The following is a 14,356-nucleotide window of genomic DNA, read 5'->3' on the forward strand; positions in this document are numbered from 1 at the left end:
GTTTCAGGCACTTTTCATAGTTCTGCCCTCCTAGCCCGATGGACCAGCTGGAAGGAGGGTCTTGAGGGTAAAGAGAGGAGCCCTGAGAAGGGGAAGAGTGGAGAACTGAGGGAGAGGCTGAGGTTGATGCTAGGGTACAAGATTCCGGCTGGACCCCTGGGGACTGCACTAGAGGAGGAGAGAGACCCACTGCTTGGATTCTGCAACACGTGGTTTGGTGGCAGGAGGTGCCCTGCACCTGCTGTGCCTTGTTGGGGAGTTAGGAGAACACTCAGATCCAGCAGAGATAGGAAGAACTGTGATGGAAGAAACAGGATATCCTAGCCCAGGAACCCCAGAGGCTTGCTGGGCTCTCAAAGATCCAAAAGTTGAGCCGTCTTGCTACAGATGAGAAATTGAGGTCCAGAGCAGCTCCTGGCCAGAGATCTCTTGTGGTTGGATAATGTAGGTGCTGTTGACATGTCATTTGAATCTCATTTAATTAAAATCAGAGGGTCCCTGGTCTAGATGGGGAAGCAGTCACAGCTGAGCTTATTAAGAAGGCAGCTCCCCCTTTAAACTGAGTTCCTAAAGGATAGGGATTATGTTGTATTCCTACCTAACAAAGCACTTGATAGGTGCTGAATAGAATGGAGAATGGGTGAGTGGATGAAGAGGTTAAGTTCCTGATGGGAGATATTTAGTGTTCAGAGGACATACAGAGTCCTCTGAGCTGAATGATCAGGTAAAGAGGGTGTGGGAGAGCCGGAATGGCATTCTAGGTATGGAAAAATGGCTTATCGAAAATAAGAGCCCCTTGTCCCTATTGGACACAGCCAGGACCCCCCAACCCCTGCCCCTTCTCGCCAGCCTGCTTACCAGCAAGGCTGTACACTCTGCAGCCAGAGACTTGTATTATTGTTGGAGAAGCAGCAGGTTTGTTTGCTCCAGAGCCCGCCGAGAAATCTCAACAATCAATGGCCAGCAACACTGCTGGCAGCTTCAGTATCGATCGACCCTCCCATCCCAGGGCTGGCAGTTTGGCGCAGGTAGGCAGGTGGAGGGAAGTTGGGGCAGGCTTGGTGTTAGCCCTGTCCCAGAGCTGAGCTTCAGGCAAGCTTGGGTGTTCCCACTGGTGGGCTGGGTCTCAGTGGGGCTGAGGGGCTAGAATGGGGCAGCCAAGGATGCCAAGACTGGAATGACTGGTCCTCTCATTCATCAAGGCCCACAAAGGGTGGGAGAATGAGTCACCCAAGGTCATTTACTTCTGGGCAAAGACTTCAGGGTTCACCTGACTTCCAACTCTGTGCTCTACCCTGGTTTCCAACTCTCAGAAAGGATGTTTTAGTCCTTTGCCATTAAGGACTGAACAAGATAAAATTTACAGCAATAAGGACTGAGGGTAGAAATCAGGAAGGTAAGCCACTGTTATCACCAGAAATGTGCTAGAAGAAAGTTAGGGGCCATTTATGCCTTGAGTCCGTCTGACAACATGGGCTTGAATTGGCCTATAAAATGCAGATAATAGCTTTTATCTCACAGAGACATTATGAGGACAAAATGAGCTAATATATATAAAGCACTTCGTACAGTGCCTGGCACATAGTAATAATAACAATAACAACAATAATAAACATTGTATTATTACTGTTATTGTTATTATTAAGATAGTGATACTCTCCTGAGTTCCCATCTGCCTCTACCTAGGCTTTGCCTCAAACTGGGGGAGTGGAGACAGTGCTGGCTATAGCCGGGTTCTGCAAAATGGGCAGGCATTTTGGAGTAGTCTTATAGCTTACTGGCGGTGAAGCCCAGAATAACTGATTTAATCTCTCAGAAACTCAGTTTTCTCATTTGTAAAATGGGAATAACTAGTCTCTCGTATTAAATAGAAAATGGATGTGAGAGGCTTGGCCCCTGAGGGTTCCAGGCCATGCCGCAGACCTCGATACGTGTTTATGAAATGAGTGAATGAATGAATGAATGGTAGATGGATATACCACAGGGACTGTTCTTTTAGGAGATGTGAAAGGTTCATGGACATGAATTGTGGTCTTGAATGACTTCTCAGCCCCCACATTTCCATTCATGAGCATGTCAGGCTCAGAGCTGCTCACAAGGGTTCATGTGGGTTCTTCCAAGCTCTGTGAGGGTGTCTGAAGTTGAGGTAGATGAGGGAGCTATGAAGCCAGATGGCATGGGGTTGCCTCCTACTTACCTCAGTCCTTAAGTTCATACAGGGCACCCCCTCAACCAGCAGAGATGGTACATAAGTGTTGGGGGAGGGAGTCAAGAAACTTGGGCTCTGGGCTTAACTCTACCACTGTCTACCTGTGCAACTCTCATGGATTTATTCACCGTGTATCTAATGTCTGCCATGTGCTAGGCTCTGTGCCACTAGAGACACAGGCAGTGGTAGCAGTAAGAAGTGGCTGGAGAGAGGTGTTAGCCCTCTCAGAATGGCCATCAGCACCCTACCCCCAAACCACTTCAGGCTGACGGCGTGACAGCTTAATTTGTGGAAGGAAAAAACTAAGTAAAGGCTATAATTTACAGTTGGGATAATTGGCCAACTGTTAGGAAAGAGAAAAAAATCCTAACATACAATCTATGTAAAAATAGTGCGCTCACTACGCAAACTCAGCTTCAAGACGCAGTCTCAGCTGTCATGCACCCACCTCTTCTTTCTAAACAGGCAGCTGACCCTAAACTTCTTCCAAATAGGAATTATGGAGCTGCCCCAAGATAGAGGAGGTGAACAAAACAGACTTGGTGGCCTCCTTTCTGAGTTCAGTCTTGCTCCTAGAGAGGAGCATCAAGAAATCAGGTGCTCATGACCCAACAAGATGGTACCTTCATGGGGGAATCCGGGGGATGGTGGGAGCACAGAAGAGTCCCCTGACCCAGGCTGGAGGTGAGGCGAAGCTTCCCTGAGAAACTATATAGTAGATGCCCCATAAATATGTGCTGAAGAATTGCATGAGGTGTAGACTGAGCTGAGATATAAAGCATGAGGTGGAGTGAGGCAGGCTGGCCCAGGAGAAAAAAATTTCAGGCAGAAGGAAAGGCAAGAACCCAGACCGGTTGAGAACATGGCTAGTTTGGAGAACTGCTCGGCCTGGCTAGGTGAGTTGGTTTCCTGCTGGAATTAGTCTGGAAGGGGTCTTGGAGACATCCTAGTGCTTCTCCCTACCTCCTGGCTGCTGACCAGGACTGGCAGCAGCTATTTCTGCCTCTCCCCTTCCAGCCTCTTGCATACAGATCTTGGCTCTTTTTCCCTAAGGAAATATGCATGACTTGACAGCCCCGATGTGGTCCCAGGCTTGGCAACCACCAGCTTGGTGCAACTTTACATTAAACGTTCCAGAAAGTAGAGACCCAGAGAGGGTAGAGGCATGCCTGAGGCCACACAGAGAGCCTGAACTCTTAACCGTCTAGGCTGAGAGTCTTCTTCACTAATTTAATCCCTACACATAGGCCCTTGTCCATACTCTCTTTCTTGTTTTGGGGGTGGGGTACCCAGCTCTGCTAGCTCTGCTCAGGTAGGAGCATAGCATCCCTGGGCTGAGCCCAACCTACCAAATGGGGCCTGAAGGGGCATGGAGAGGTGGGGATAAGTTGGAGTGGAGGGAGGGGCTAAGGAAACAAGCCCCCCACCATTCAGGCAGCCATGGTGGGAGGGGTATGGAAGCTCTAATTAAGCCCAGTTTCTAATTAAGCCCAGCCCCTGTGTCTCCTATATCCCCATTAGCTCCCCATGGTGTCCCCAAGGCATTTTAAGCTGCCACCCTGCTGAGGAGGCTGGGACAGCCGCCAGGGCCTGCCAAGCTTGATGAGCTTAGGCCTGTGAGGGGCAAAAAGCCAATCCATAATTCCCCTCCAATCCGTGGCAGTTTCTAGGTCCTCCAGCCCTCTCAGCAGCACAACAGAGCCCCCTGCCCGCCATGTCAACCCCTGGGGCACTGAGTGGACTCTTGACTGGCTCCCGTGGGGCCTTATCCCTAGCACCCACTTCCTGACCCAGAAGCATCAGGCTGGGACAGGGAGCTAGGTCTGGAGTCAGCTTTGGCTGCAGCCCCCAGACCCAGGAATGTACTGTCAGAACACTGTACCTAGCGGGGAATCTGCAGGAAACAGCAATTTAGGTTAAGGCAGGCTGATTTGTTAACCCTTATGACACTGAGGCTCTTGGAGGCCAAGCCCTCATCCTCCTCTTCTTCTTCCTCCAGGCAGTGCCTCCTAGACACCATCCCTTACTTAGTTCTTGGCAGAATAAGCAACCCCTGCTTGCTATCACCTCCCTCCTTCTTTCCACCACATGCTCAGTTAGAGTTCAGAGAGGTGCAGCATCAGTTTAAGGTAACACAGCCAAGGAGCAACCTCAGCCCCTGAAGAACTAGCCACACCCTTGTCTCTGCCTCTTCTGCCTTCACAATCTCTCCAGGCCACATTCACACATGCAGAGTTTAATTAACTTTATTGATATTCAGAAATTAGGAGAATGACTAAAGATAATTGCTCATTAAAAATCATTAAACTGACACAGCAGGCCCCTGCACACACCACCCCTCCCACGTCATTTTCCTCCCCTCTTGTGGCAGAATTGTCTGGGCACTGACCAAAGGTTGGGAGTATGACCAGTGGCCCACGCACACCTCATGCCTAGGAACAATCTACTCGGTGGCTTGGCAGTGGCGGGGGTGTGGGGGTGGGAGAGGGAATAAGGGACTGAGCCTGTGGGGTTGAGCCCTGCCCATCAAAATCTCTGACTGCTCCCTTGGTCTCCACTTCTCACTGCTGGGCCATTTGGGCTGCATCCCTTGGCCTATGTGTGAGCAAAGCTCTGAGGGCCCATCTCTCTCGAGGCCATGAGACTGAAAAATACACCACCTGGGCCAAAGAACCTCATAGACTGAGGCCTTTACTGCTTCAGGCCCACCTTCTATTGGCCAAAGCCCCCAGGAGCCTCGAGATGGCTGAATGCACTGCCTCTCAATGAGCTGACTCAGTGGCTCAATTATTAGGACCTTGCACCTCTGCTGAAAGGGAAGAGCGCACTAGGGCCACCCCAAGTCCAGTCCCTCTCTCCTCAGACCTCACACTGCATGGCTGCTTCCTCTTCTCCCTTAAAGAGTGAAAATAAAGATTTTCCCCAGCAGGCAGACCTGCCTTCCTTGCATATCTCTTGCTTGGGTGGCCCCATGGGCCTTGGAGAGGTTGAGGTGGGTCAGGGAAGGACACTGGTCAGGGACACACAAATCCTTGGTCACAGAGTGGACTCACACCCTCACCTGGACCTCTGGCCACACGAGCCATCCTCCTGGAGACCCGCAGTCTCACCCCGGCCCTGCAGGAAGCTCTCTGGCAGAGACTGTACTGTACACTAGGAGACTTACACACTGCTCACACCCACTCACTGCTGAGCCCTCACCCAACATTCAGATATCCTAAAGCACAGACCTGCTCAGGTCTGCTACTCCAGACACACTGGGTCCTGGTTACATTCACACTCAGACCCACATACCCACACACAAGGCTTCAAACTACATGCTAGGGGGCACACACAGGCCCTATGCCCTGTGGGAGCTGTTCAACATAAAGTCGCGGCCAGACACTTTATGTTGAACTCCGAGGAACATCCTCAGACAGCTAGGCCAGAATGCTGGCTTCTCCTCTACTCCCCACCTGGGCGGGGTGAGATTACGGGACTCCTCCTTTCCCATCATCAAGGAAACACGGTTCTGAGTTCCGGTGGCCAAGTAAGGACCCCTGCAAGAGCAGCCAGGGGTGGGGTGAGGAAACCTGGCTGAGGTCGACAGGAGCCAGAGGCTCAGAGAGGGGCTTCTGTGTCTCTGAGGATGCAAAGTGAAGAAAACTGCCATCTAGGGGCTCATTCTGTCCCTGGCCCTGAGGCCCTGCCCTCCAATGCGGCTTGGAAGAATTGAGTACATTCTCTCTACTCCACATCAGGCACTACAAACCATACTTTGAGGGGTGGCGGGTCCCAACTTTAAGCAAGGTCCTTGCCACCCCACCAGCCAACTGGCTGCAGTGGAAGGACTTAAGCGTAGGTAGCTTTGGTGAGTGCTTGTTTGGTGGGGGGGTTGGCAGCAGATTCCGTGGAGACACCAAAACTGTGCTCCCCAAAGCACAGAACCCCCATCCTTTCCTTAGTACTCCCCGGCTGCCGCCTGCATGGCCAAGCTCCCCTCGACTGGGACAGATGAAGTTGGAGATCGGACTGCAAACAGGGACCGGGAGGTAGGTCTTCCTGCGACGAATCTGTGGCCGTAGAGTGGGAGGGAGACAAGCAGGAGGGCTGGCTGGAGGAAGAGCTCTGTGTGTGTGTGTGTGTGTGTGCGCGCGCGCGCGCGCGCGTGCAAGGAAAGGACTTCAGGGAGGGCAAAGTATTTATCCCAGGACTCAGCTACTGCAGCTCAGGGCAAAGGGAGGAGCCCAATATGGGGCTCCAGGCTCTCCGACTTTTCCCCTGGAATTGTGTTCTAGGTTCCGTCTCCCGCGTGGCAGCGCCAAGATAGAGAAAGGTGAGCGACGTCCCAACTCCGCGGCCAGCCGTCATCCGGCCGCGTCTCTCCGCAGTGAGGACGAGAGGCCCCGGAACGTGCAGCAAAGTCGAGCGAAGTTTGGCGGGCGGCAGGGAAGGCGGGACCGCTGGCAGCCAGCAGGATCTTCCAGAATCGCCGCCCTGTGGCCTCCCCCCAAGCACGCGCCCCGGCGCTCTTAAGGCGCCTGGAGTGTGGCGAGGTAGCGCGCGGGTGAGCGCGAGAGTGCGTGCGGGGAGGGGGTGGCATGATGAATTGCAGCAGAGAAATCCCATTAGATCCGGGGAGATGATTAAAGGCGAGGTCTTGGCCAGGCGCGAATGGCGGGAGCCGCGGCAGCTTCCCGCCCGCGGAGCCCGCGCCCCGCCCGGCTCGGCCCGCGCGGGGGCAGCGCAGCCGGTGGAGCGCGGTGCCTGAGCTGGGCAGCCAGATTCACGGAGCTGTGCCCAGGGACGATCCTCCCTTCCCACCCCCGAGACCCCGCCCTCGCCCCCGTTCTGGCGCCGGACGCCGGGGTCCCTTACCGTGAACCAGGAGCGCCAGCAGCGAGGGAAGGAGCAGCGGTACTGCCGGACGCATGGTGTTGGTTGCAGCCGCGCCCCGGGTAGGGGCCGCGGCGGGAGGGCGCGGGGCTCGGCGGGGCGTGGGAGCGGGGTACCGAGCAGGGTCCGGTCCGGGAAAGGGAGTGGGGCCGCCGCCGCCGCCGTCACCAGCTCCAGACAGAATCAGCACCACGGCCAGCGCCTGGCGTCGGTGCCGGGGATCGCCGCGCGGGGCTGGGGGCGGGGGCGCGGGAGGAGCTGCTTACCGTAAAGTCTCATGCAAAGGCGCAGAAGACCCAGCGGCGGGAGCACAGGCTCCCGCGCCGCCGCCAGCTCAGGGCATGCACTGCCCTGCTAATGTGGGCACATGGCCCCCTTCCTTCTGCGCTGCCCACGCCCAGCCAAGTCTGTCACCCACATTCCCATTAGCAGCCTGCCAAGGGGGTGGGCTTCTAACCCGATTCTCCATGAGAGAGCAACCTTCTCCCCACCCCATTCTGGTACCTGAGGGCCCCAAGGGTGACCTGAGAAGACGTCTGTGAGTGAGGCAGCTGGTGAGGCCCGCGTGCCCTTGTGGCAGCTCCGTCCTGGACCGATAATGAAGATGGCTTTTGAGCGTACAAAGGACAGTAAATTATTACTTTGCGCTCAATAAATGCCAGGGCTTCAGGCAGCTGCATCAGCAGCAAACTGTGCTCACAGAAAAGCTTAATTATCCTGATATTATAGTTAAAAGCCAGTGGTACTTGTGTCCTGGGAGGACATTTTTTACTTGGCAGAAGGCAACCTGGGCCAAGCTGTGGGCAACTGAAGATAGTATCCTGGGTCCCCATGCAGCCCTGGATCTCCAGGACCTTGTTTTGCCTCTCCTACAGGACCAGAGAAGCCACAGTGCCAGCCAGTGAGAGCAGACCTTTCATGCCTATTCCTACTCAGGTTCCTGAAACTGGTGGAGAAAATGGGACAGGCATGGGGAGGTCAGGCATTTCCCTGACTATTTTAGACAGAGACTCCAGGGGAGTAGCTAGAGAGGCTGTACCATTCAAGGGCATGGAAAAATAAGGTTCCAGGGCTCTGTTTGGGCTGTGGATCCCCAGTGAGTCTCAGGACAGCAAAAAGGGCAGTCACAGCTGTGCTATCCCAGAGGCTTATGTTTAGACTCAGGGGTTTTTGTCTCCATTGATGGGCTAACTTGAAGAGCCTCAATGGACATGATGCAACATGACCCTGTGACTGATATTACTATTCCCTCTAGAAGAAGAGGGCTGAATACCCTGTGGCCCTTAGGGATAAGGACAGCTTTCTCTTTACTTCTTTTCACATGCACTTGGCTCCTTCCCAAAGTTTCCAAACCCTAATCATTGTCTAACGCCCTTCCTGATCTCATCCTGGAAGCAGGTGGCAAGATTTCTGCTCTTAAGTTTCATTCCTCAGAGAGTCTTCTGGTCCTTACTACCTCTGTGGTTTTCCAGTTTTGCTTGTCATATTCTCTCTAGATCCTCTTCCTGCACCTCAACCGCTGTAAAAAATACCAGGCAGCAGGCAGGTGGCGTGGAATTATCTGAGAGAGTCACTGGGAGAGGATTTCTTCACAGTCATTTCAAGAAGCTGAGAAAAAAGAGGGCAGTAGCAGAAGGATGGTAAAGGGGTGGGGGGAATTGACAAAAGGATCAGTAGTGGGAAGAGGAAGCCAGGAAAGAAGGTGCAGAAGGGGAGGGAGAAAGAGAGTTGCTAACAGAGAAGGGAGGTAGAAGGTTCTGTGGCTGAGGGGAGTTTGGAGGAAATACTGGCAAATGGCATGAGAGTCTTCCTTTCTTCCTTGAAGGTATTTCTGAGCTCCTCCTTGATTCCCGGGCCCCTCTGGACTAAGCAGCTTGGGCAGAGGAAGGTGAGTCATGACCCAGGGGTTAACCTTGTATGCCAGGATGATTCGTGGGGATTCGGAAGCTGGTAGCAGGCTTGTCTCCTGGCAGTTGGGCTCCTTGATAGGCTGGGCACTCACAAGAAGGAGGGTAAGAGGAGCCACCCAGGAACTTGCTACACTACTCTCCCTATTGCCCCAACAAATTTAGGCATTTAGGAGGGGGTCCAATGGAGATTACAAGTCTCAGAATGTAGCACACTGCCCTGAGCTCAGAGGGTGGATTTGTACTGCATGATGGAAACAATAATGCAGCTGGGCTGTCCCTCCCTCCTAAAGATACTCAATGTGATCTCCTTGCCATGGGTCCCAGTTTGGTTGAGACAGAGCCTAGGCCAAACTGGGAAGCAATAGAGGTTCTGTCAAGCACCCTGTCTCATGTCCCCAAAGGGTCCATTCTGTCTAGACCGTAGCATCACCCACAAACTGAGGACAGTAACATGCCTTAGGGGACATTCAGCAGTATGCTGCAGGCTTATTGTGTACTCAAGTCATATACACATTTGAAAGTGGCATCCTGGGGAAACTTGCAAAGCTCCCTTCACTGGTCTCATTTTTCCTATTCTCTTTGTGTCTCCCACCTGGCTCCTTGCCACTAGAGGACCCTGGGTTTCCCTTGTCTATGTAATTGTTTGCTTAATTTTCTGTCTTCTCTACTAATTGTCAGCTCTGTAAATGCACAGAGCATGTCTGTCTCCTCCATCCCAAACTGCCTGGCCCACTGCCTGGCCCATAGTAGATGCTTAATAAATACTCGTGAATAAATGATGGCCTGGGTGGGGAGAGTGTCTAAAGCCCAAGGCAGGTCATTGGTGTCAAACGAGTGTTGTGAGATAATGGAGAAGGGGACAGTTGCTTCTTTTTGGGGTGAGGAAAGGCCATTGAAAGCTTTACAAGGCAGGCAGGTGGACTGAAATTAATTCTTAAATATATTTTAGGTTTCAGTTGGTGGAGAGGAAGAGGGAGGACATTGAAACTTGAGGGAGTGGCTTATGCAAAGGCAAATGGTGAAAAATGTAAGGTAGTCCTGGGGTCAGTGAGAAGACCGGTTTTAGTGGAACAGGGAGCTCCTGCAGGAACGAAGGAGGAAGAATTGAAGTAAGCTGGTGTCAGGTTTTATGGTCATCTGAGCTGCAGGACATCTTGGTGACTACAGTGAAGGGATTAGCCCATCACAGAGATATTTGCACCAAAACAAGGGAGTCTGGAATTATTAAGGGGGGTTTTCAAGTACCATGGCAAATGTTAGAAACTGAGGGATTCACTGCTGACTCATAAGGTTGTGAGGGGGCATCTGAGTTACAACGGTTGTGTTAAGACTGAGAGCCAGAAAGAGGGAAGAATGGGCTCTCCAATTCCAGGGACCCTCACAGCTTCTGCCCAGACAGCACCCAGATATCTAGCCCACACCCCTGGAGAAGCCAGCCTCACTTTCACAATGCCAAACAGTCCATCAATTTGTGGGATCACAGGCACGTTGGTAACTTATTTAAAAGTCTCTTCCTAGATGACACTTGATTTCTGAGTGAAAGGAGAAAAAAATTAGTCTTCTCTAAGATTTCAAACCAGAGCTACATCTTCTGTGGAGTCAGGAAGACTTGAGGGTTTCAGAGAAGCAGGGGCAGGGGCTGCCACCTCACTCAAGAGACCCCCAAGGTCACAGAGCTGCTTGCTCATGTCAACTCACTCCTCAGATGGGGCTCCCAGTCTGGGATGCCACAGCTCCAGCCAGGCTTCCTGGAGTACCTAAAGTCAAGCATTTGCATTTAGAGGCAGGAGGTGGGCCTACCCTGGTAAATGCAGGGTCCTGGCTCCTGAGCATTTGCTCTGCTCCAGGAGCAGGGCTAGATCAGCAATATCAGAGCCTAGAGTGGATGGAGACAGCAGCAGAAACTGGTTTGATGTAAGCTGCTTTCCATCTCCAAACCAAGGCCTCTAGTTTGCCCACCACCCCCAGCCAAGGCCTTTGATCCTCTGCAGCTCCATAAATGTTTAATGCCACCAGCTGGGCAGGAATGAGGCAGGTGGTGGAACAGAAAGACTGGGGATAGGACTTAAGATCCATGAGGTTGGTTAGATTGTGTTCATGTGGGAGCCCTGGGATGGTGGGAGGAAGCCTTCTCCCTCCATGTGACAGAAGTCCCAGGGTTCAAGTTTGTGCTACTAATAAAGGAAACTCTTTAAAAACCCACCAAGAGGCTGAGAATAAAACAAATAATCAATTGTAGAAGCCCAATCCCTGGTTTGATTGAAGGAGAAAGATGAAAGTTAAATGACAATCAAACGCAAATACAGCTCAACAAACACCACAGCAATTAGTAGGCGCAGAAACCACATGGTGCTTGCAGGCAGCAGGAGTTGGCAGTTTGGAAGCCTGGGTCTGCAGAGGTGACGGGAGTGGGGCCATTTTAATGGACAGTTAAATAGATGCAAAAAAATCCCTGCATCTACTTTGCATACACTGCTAATGCTTGGGGAACTGGAATACTGACATCCAGAGAGAGGTCATGCCACCTTCTGCGGCTGCCTCTGCGTCATCTCAGAATAGAAGAGGACCTGAATGCCTGGGAGGTGGGCTCTTGGATCAGAGGACCTTGAGAGGGTCATGCCAGTCTCATTGGATTCTTCATACCAGCTGGTGCCGAAAGGATGAGGGTTGAAGTTGAAGGGAGCCTGTAGGGTCCTCTGGGAAAGGGCTCAAGGTGCTGGCCTTCCAACAGCCCAAAGGCCCAGTGAGAGCAGCCTTATCCTCTAGATTTGCATAATGCTTTGCATCTCATTTGAATGTTATTAATTTGGTGTAAGGCTAGGTTGGCACAGTGTAGAAAAGAGAACAGCTGGGTTTCTCCCTCCCATCTGTACCCCAAGGCTCACCCTGAGCATAGCCCTCCCTAACTTGGGGGGCAGGAGGCCTCCACTTCTACCACCCCCTCAATGTTCTCTGGCACTTGGAGAGTCTCTTGGTGAAGACGGCTCCTAAAAGCCAAGGCTGCCTGGGCAGCGGGACCACCTGCAGAGTTATACAAAAGGAAAAAGAAGAGTCCCCTATGGTCGGTGCCACTCACCAGACCCAGAGAAACCACGGGAAGATGCTGGCAGCCGTCTCCCCAAGCACTCAGGTGGCTTGGTTTGGAAAGGGTCCAAAGATAATAACCTAGAGAGGAAAGGAACAAAGACAGGTGAAAATCCCAGAGAAATATAGAGGGCTCTTGAAATAAAATTCTCTGAACTCAATATTTCCAGTGCTTGAACTTACATAAAATACATCTGTCTAGAGGCACCGAGTTTATGGTGGTATGGCTCTGGGACTGGGCACCTGGTAGAATGATGGCCATGTGGTGAAAAAGTGGGTCACCAGGTGGGGCGAACTCCTGAGAAAGGGAGAGGAGGCCCCAGGTGTGCCCTGTGGGCTGCCCCTGGCAGGTGGGCCTTAGGGGGCTACAGTGAACTGGGAGTGGGGGTGAGAAGAACAAAGTATGCCAGGCTGGCTCTAAAGCATCTTAGTTCTTTCATGTGCGGACCCAGTTAGGATGCCCCACTGGCTTCTTGCTTGGGTGGCCTGACCTGGAATCTTGGCCTGTAGATCCAAGAATATTTATTCATAGGACAAGCAAGGAGGAGGTGCCAATAACCAAAGCTGGTCTCCTTTAGTTATGAAGAGTTCCTCCGCCCAACAGAATTCCAGAGCCAGCTTTACCCACCTTTGGGCAGGGTGGAGGAGACAGGAACAAATATCCCAGCTAGATTAACCTCATGCCTCTGTCCCTGACAGTACTCACCCTAAGTCAAGCTGTAGCTGAGACAAAAGAAGGCTCCTCCTCCTTTTTTTAATGCCTGAGACAAGATTAGGGGGTTGCTTTGAATAATGTGAGAAGATAATTGAGTTTTCCCCTTTGAACAAACCCAGGCATGAAGCTTTGGAATTACATAAAGGATGGGTCCATAGCTGGTTGATATTTTACAGAAAGGCTTTATGTAGTTCCTCTTTAAAAATATTATCACATACATTTAAAGCAGATTCATAAAAATTTAGTATGTTCTCCATTTTTTTAGAAGTTAGTCCCTGAATCCAGGGAGCTGTTCCTGACCTCTGAAAATAAGAATGTGGCAAGTAGAGTGCATAGCCTGGCACATGTTAAGTGCACAGAAGATAGTGGCAATTGTGCTCAGTCCGGAGTAGGGCTGTTTTTACACATGCTATAGAGTTTCTGTTCACTGTCAGCTTTAAGGAACTGCATGTTAAGCTGTGGGATGTCCCAGAACTGGAGAGTAAGTGAGCCTCAAGACAGAGGCATGGGATGGCAGCCCCTCAGGAATACGTCACTACTCCCTCTCTGGATTCCCTCGGTGTGGATACCAGTAGTGCTGTTCAGTTTGTGCCAGTCACAGGGGCTGAGTCCCAGATGGGCTGGTGCTCCTAGAAGTCAGGGCTGGGCAGTGTCTCACTCACCTGTGAAGCCACTGCTAATGCCTGACACATGGCAGGCGCTGAGTAGCAGTTAAAGTGAAATGAATTAGATGATGTCTTAATAATCATATACTGGCTAGCATATATTCTGTGCATACCCATGCCAGGCTCTGTTCTAAGCACTTTGCATGTTGTTGATCCACACAACAACCTGTGAGGTATATATTGTAATCATTTTTTAAATTGAGGAAACAGAGAGGCTAAGTAACTTGCCCAAGGTTACACAGATAGTAAGCAATGATGACGCTGGAATTTGAATCTAGGCTACCTGGCTCTACGACCTGCACTCTTAACTCTCACATTAACCCCGGCCTCAGGGGCCCTGTCCATCCATTTTGCCATATCTGCCATGACAAATTTCCCCTTTCAGCTCTCCCCTCTACCCCTCTCTTCTTCCAGCTGAGCCTGGGCCCAGTGCAGCCCAAAGAATGCAAATTGTCCCCCACCAGCCTCAGCCATCTGCCTCCTCTGCCGAAATAAAGCTGCTGCTGCCACTGCCACCACCACAGCCAAAGCCACCACTGGATCCTTTGCTTATTTCAAGTCCTCCTAAAGCTTGTTGAGTTCTTAACTTATTAAAGATAAGCACATGGAAATAGGGAGCAAATCTCTTTATTTATGACATAATCTCCAGCCCAGAAAAGTGGCAGGAACAGTGTTGCCTATATTAGGGAACCAATAGGAAAAAAATCAATTAGATCCGCCAGAGCGTTTCGCTATTAGCTTTCTTCTGATGTTTCTCTTAAGGCTGGCTGCAGGGTCTCCGCCAGCCGCCGAGCTGGAGGAGAAAGGAGAGCTGTGTAAGAACAGAGGAAGGAAGGCAGCAGACCAGGCTCCCAGACGCTAAAGTCTCTCCATCTATGGTTTCCTTCACTGCTTTCCA

At 51.6% G+C, this 14,356-nt stretch overlaps 1 protein-coding gene and 1 long non-coding RNA gene across 3 annotated transcripts in view; one reads left to right on the forward strand and one right to left on the reverse strand.

The window, feature by feature from the left end:
• Window positions 1-7,263, reverse strand: part of SEZ6 (seizure related 6 homolog) — a 42,689-nt gene extending 35,426 nt beyond the window's left edge. The window contains exon 1 of one of the 2 annotated variants that reach the window (XM_039886109.1): window positions 7,067-7,263. In XM_039886109.1, coding sequence (XP_039742043.1) covers window positions 7,067-7,121 — 55 coding nt within the window. In that variant the 5' untranslated portion in view covers window positions 7,122-7,263. The remainder of the gene's footprint in view (window positions 1-7,066) is intronic. The other variant, XM_039886110.1, reaches the window with a different exon arrangement.
• Window positions 7,264-7,841: 578 nt separating this feature from the next.
• Window positions 7,842-13,999, forward strand: LOC120620986 (uncharacterized). The gene is made up of 3 exons (XR_005658054.1): window positions 7,842-8,061; window positions 8,910-8,972; window positions 13,873-13,999. It is a non-coding gene; the product is annotated as an uncharacterized LOC120620986 (long non-coding RNA).
• The last annotated feature ends 357 nt before the right edge of the window (window positions 14,000-14,356 follow it).

Source organism: Pteropus medius, unplaced genomic scaffold (assembly GCF_902729225.1).
Source record: "Pteropus medius unplaced genomic scaffold, Ma_sr-lr_union100, whole genome shotgun sequence".
NCBI classification, from domain to species: domain Eukaryota; kingdom Metazoa; phylum Chordata; class Mammalia; order Chiroptera; family Pteropodidae; genus Pteropus; species Pteropus medius.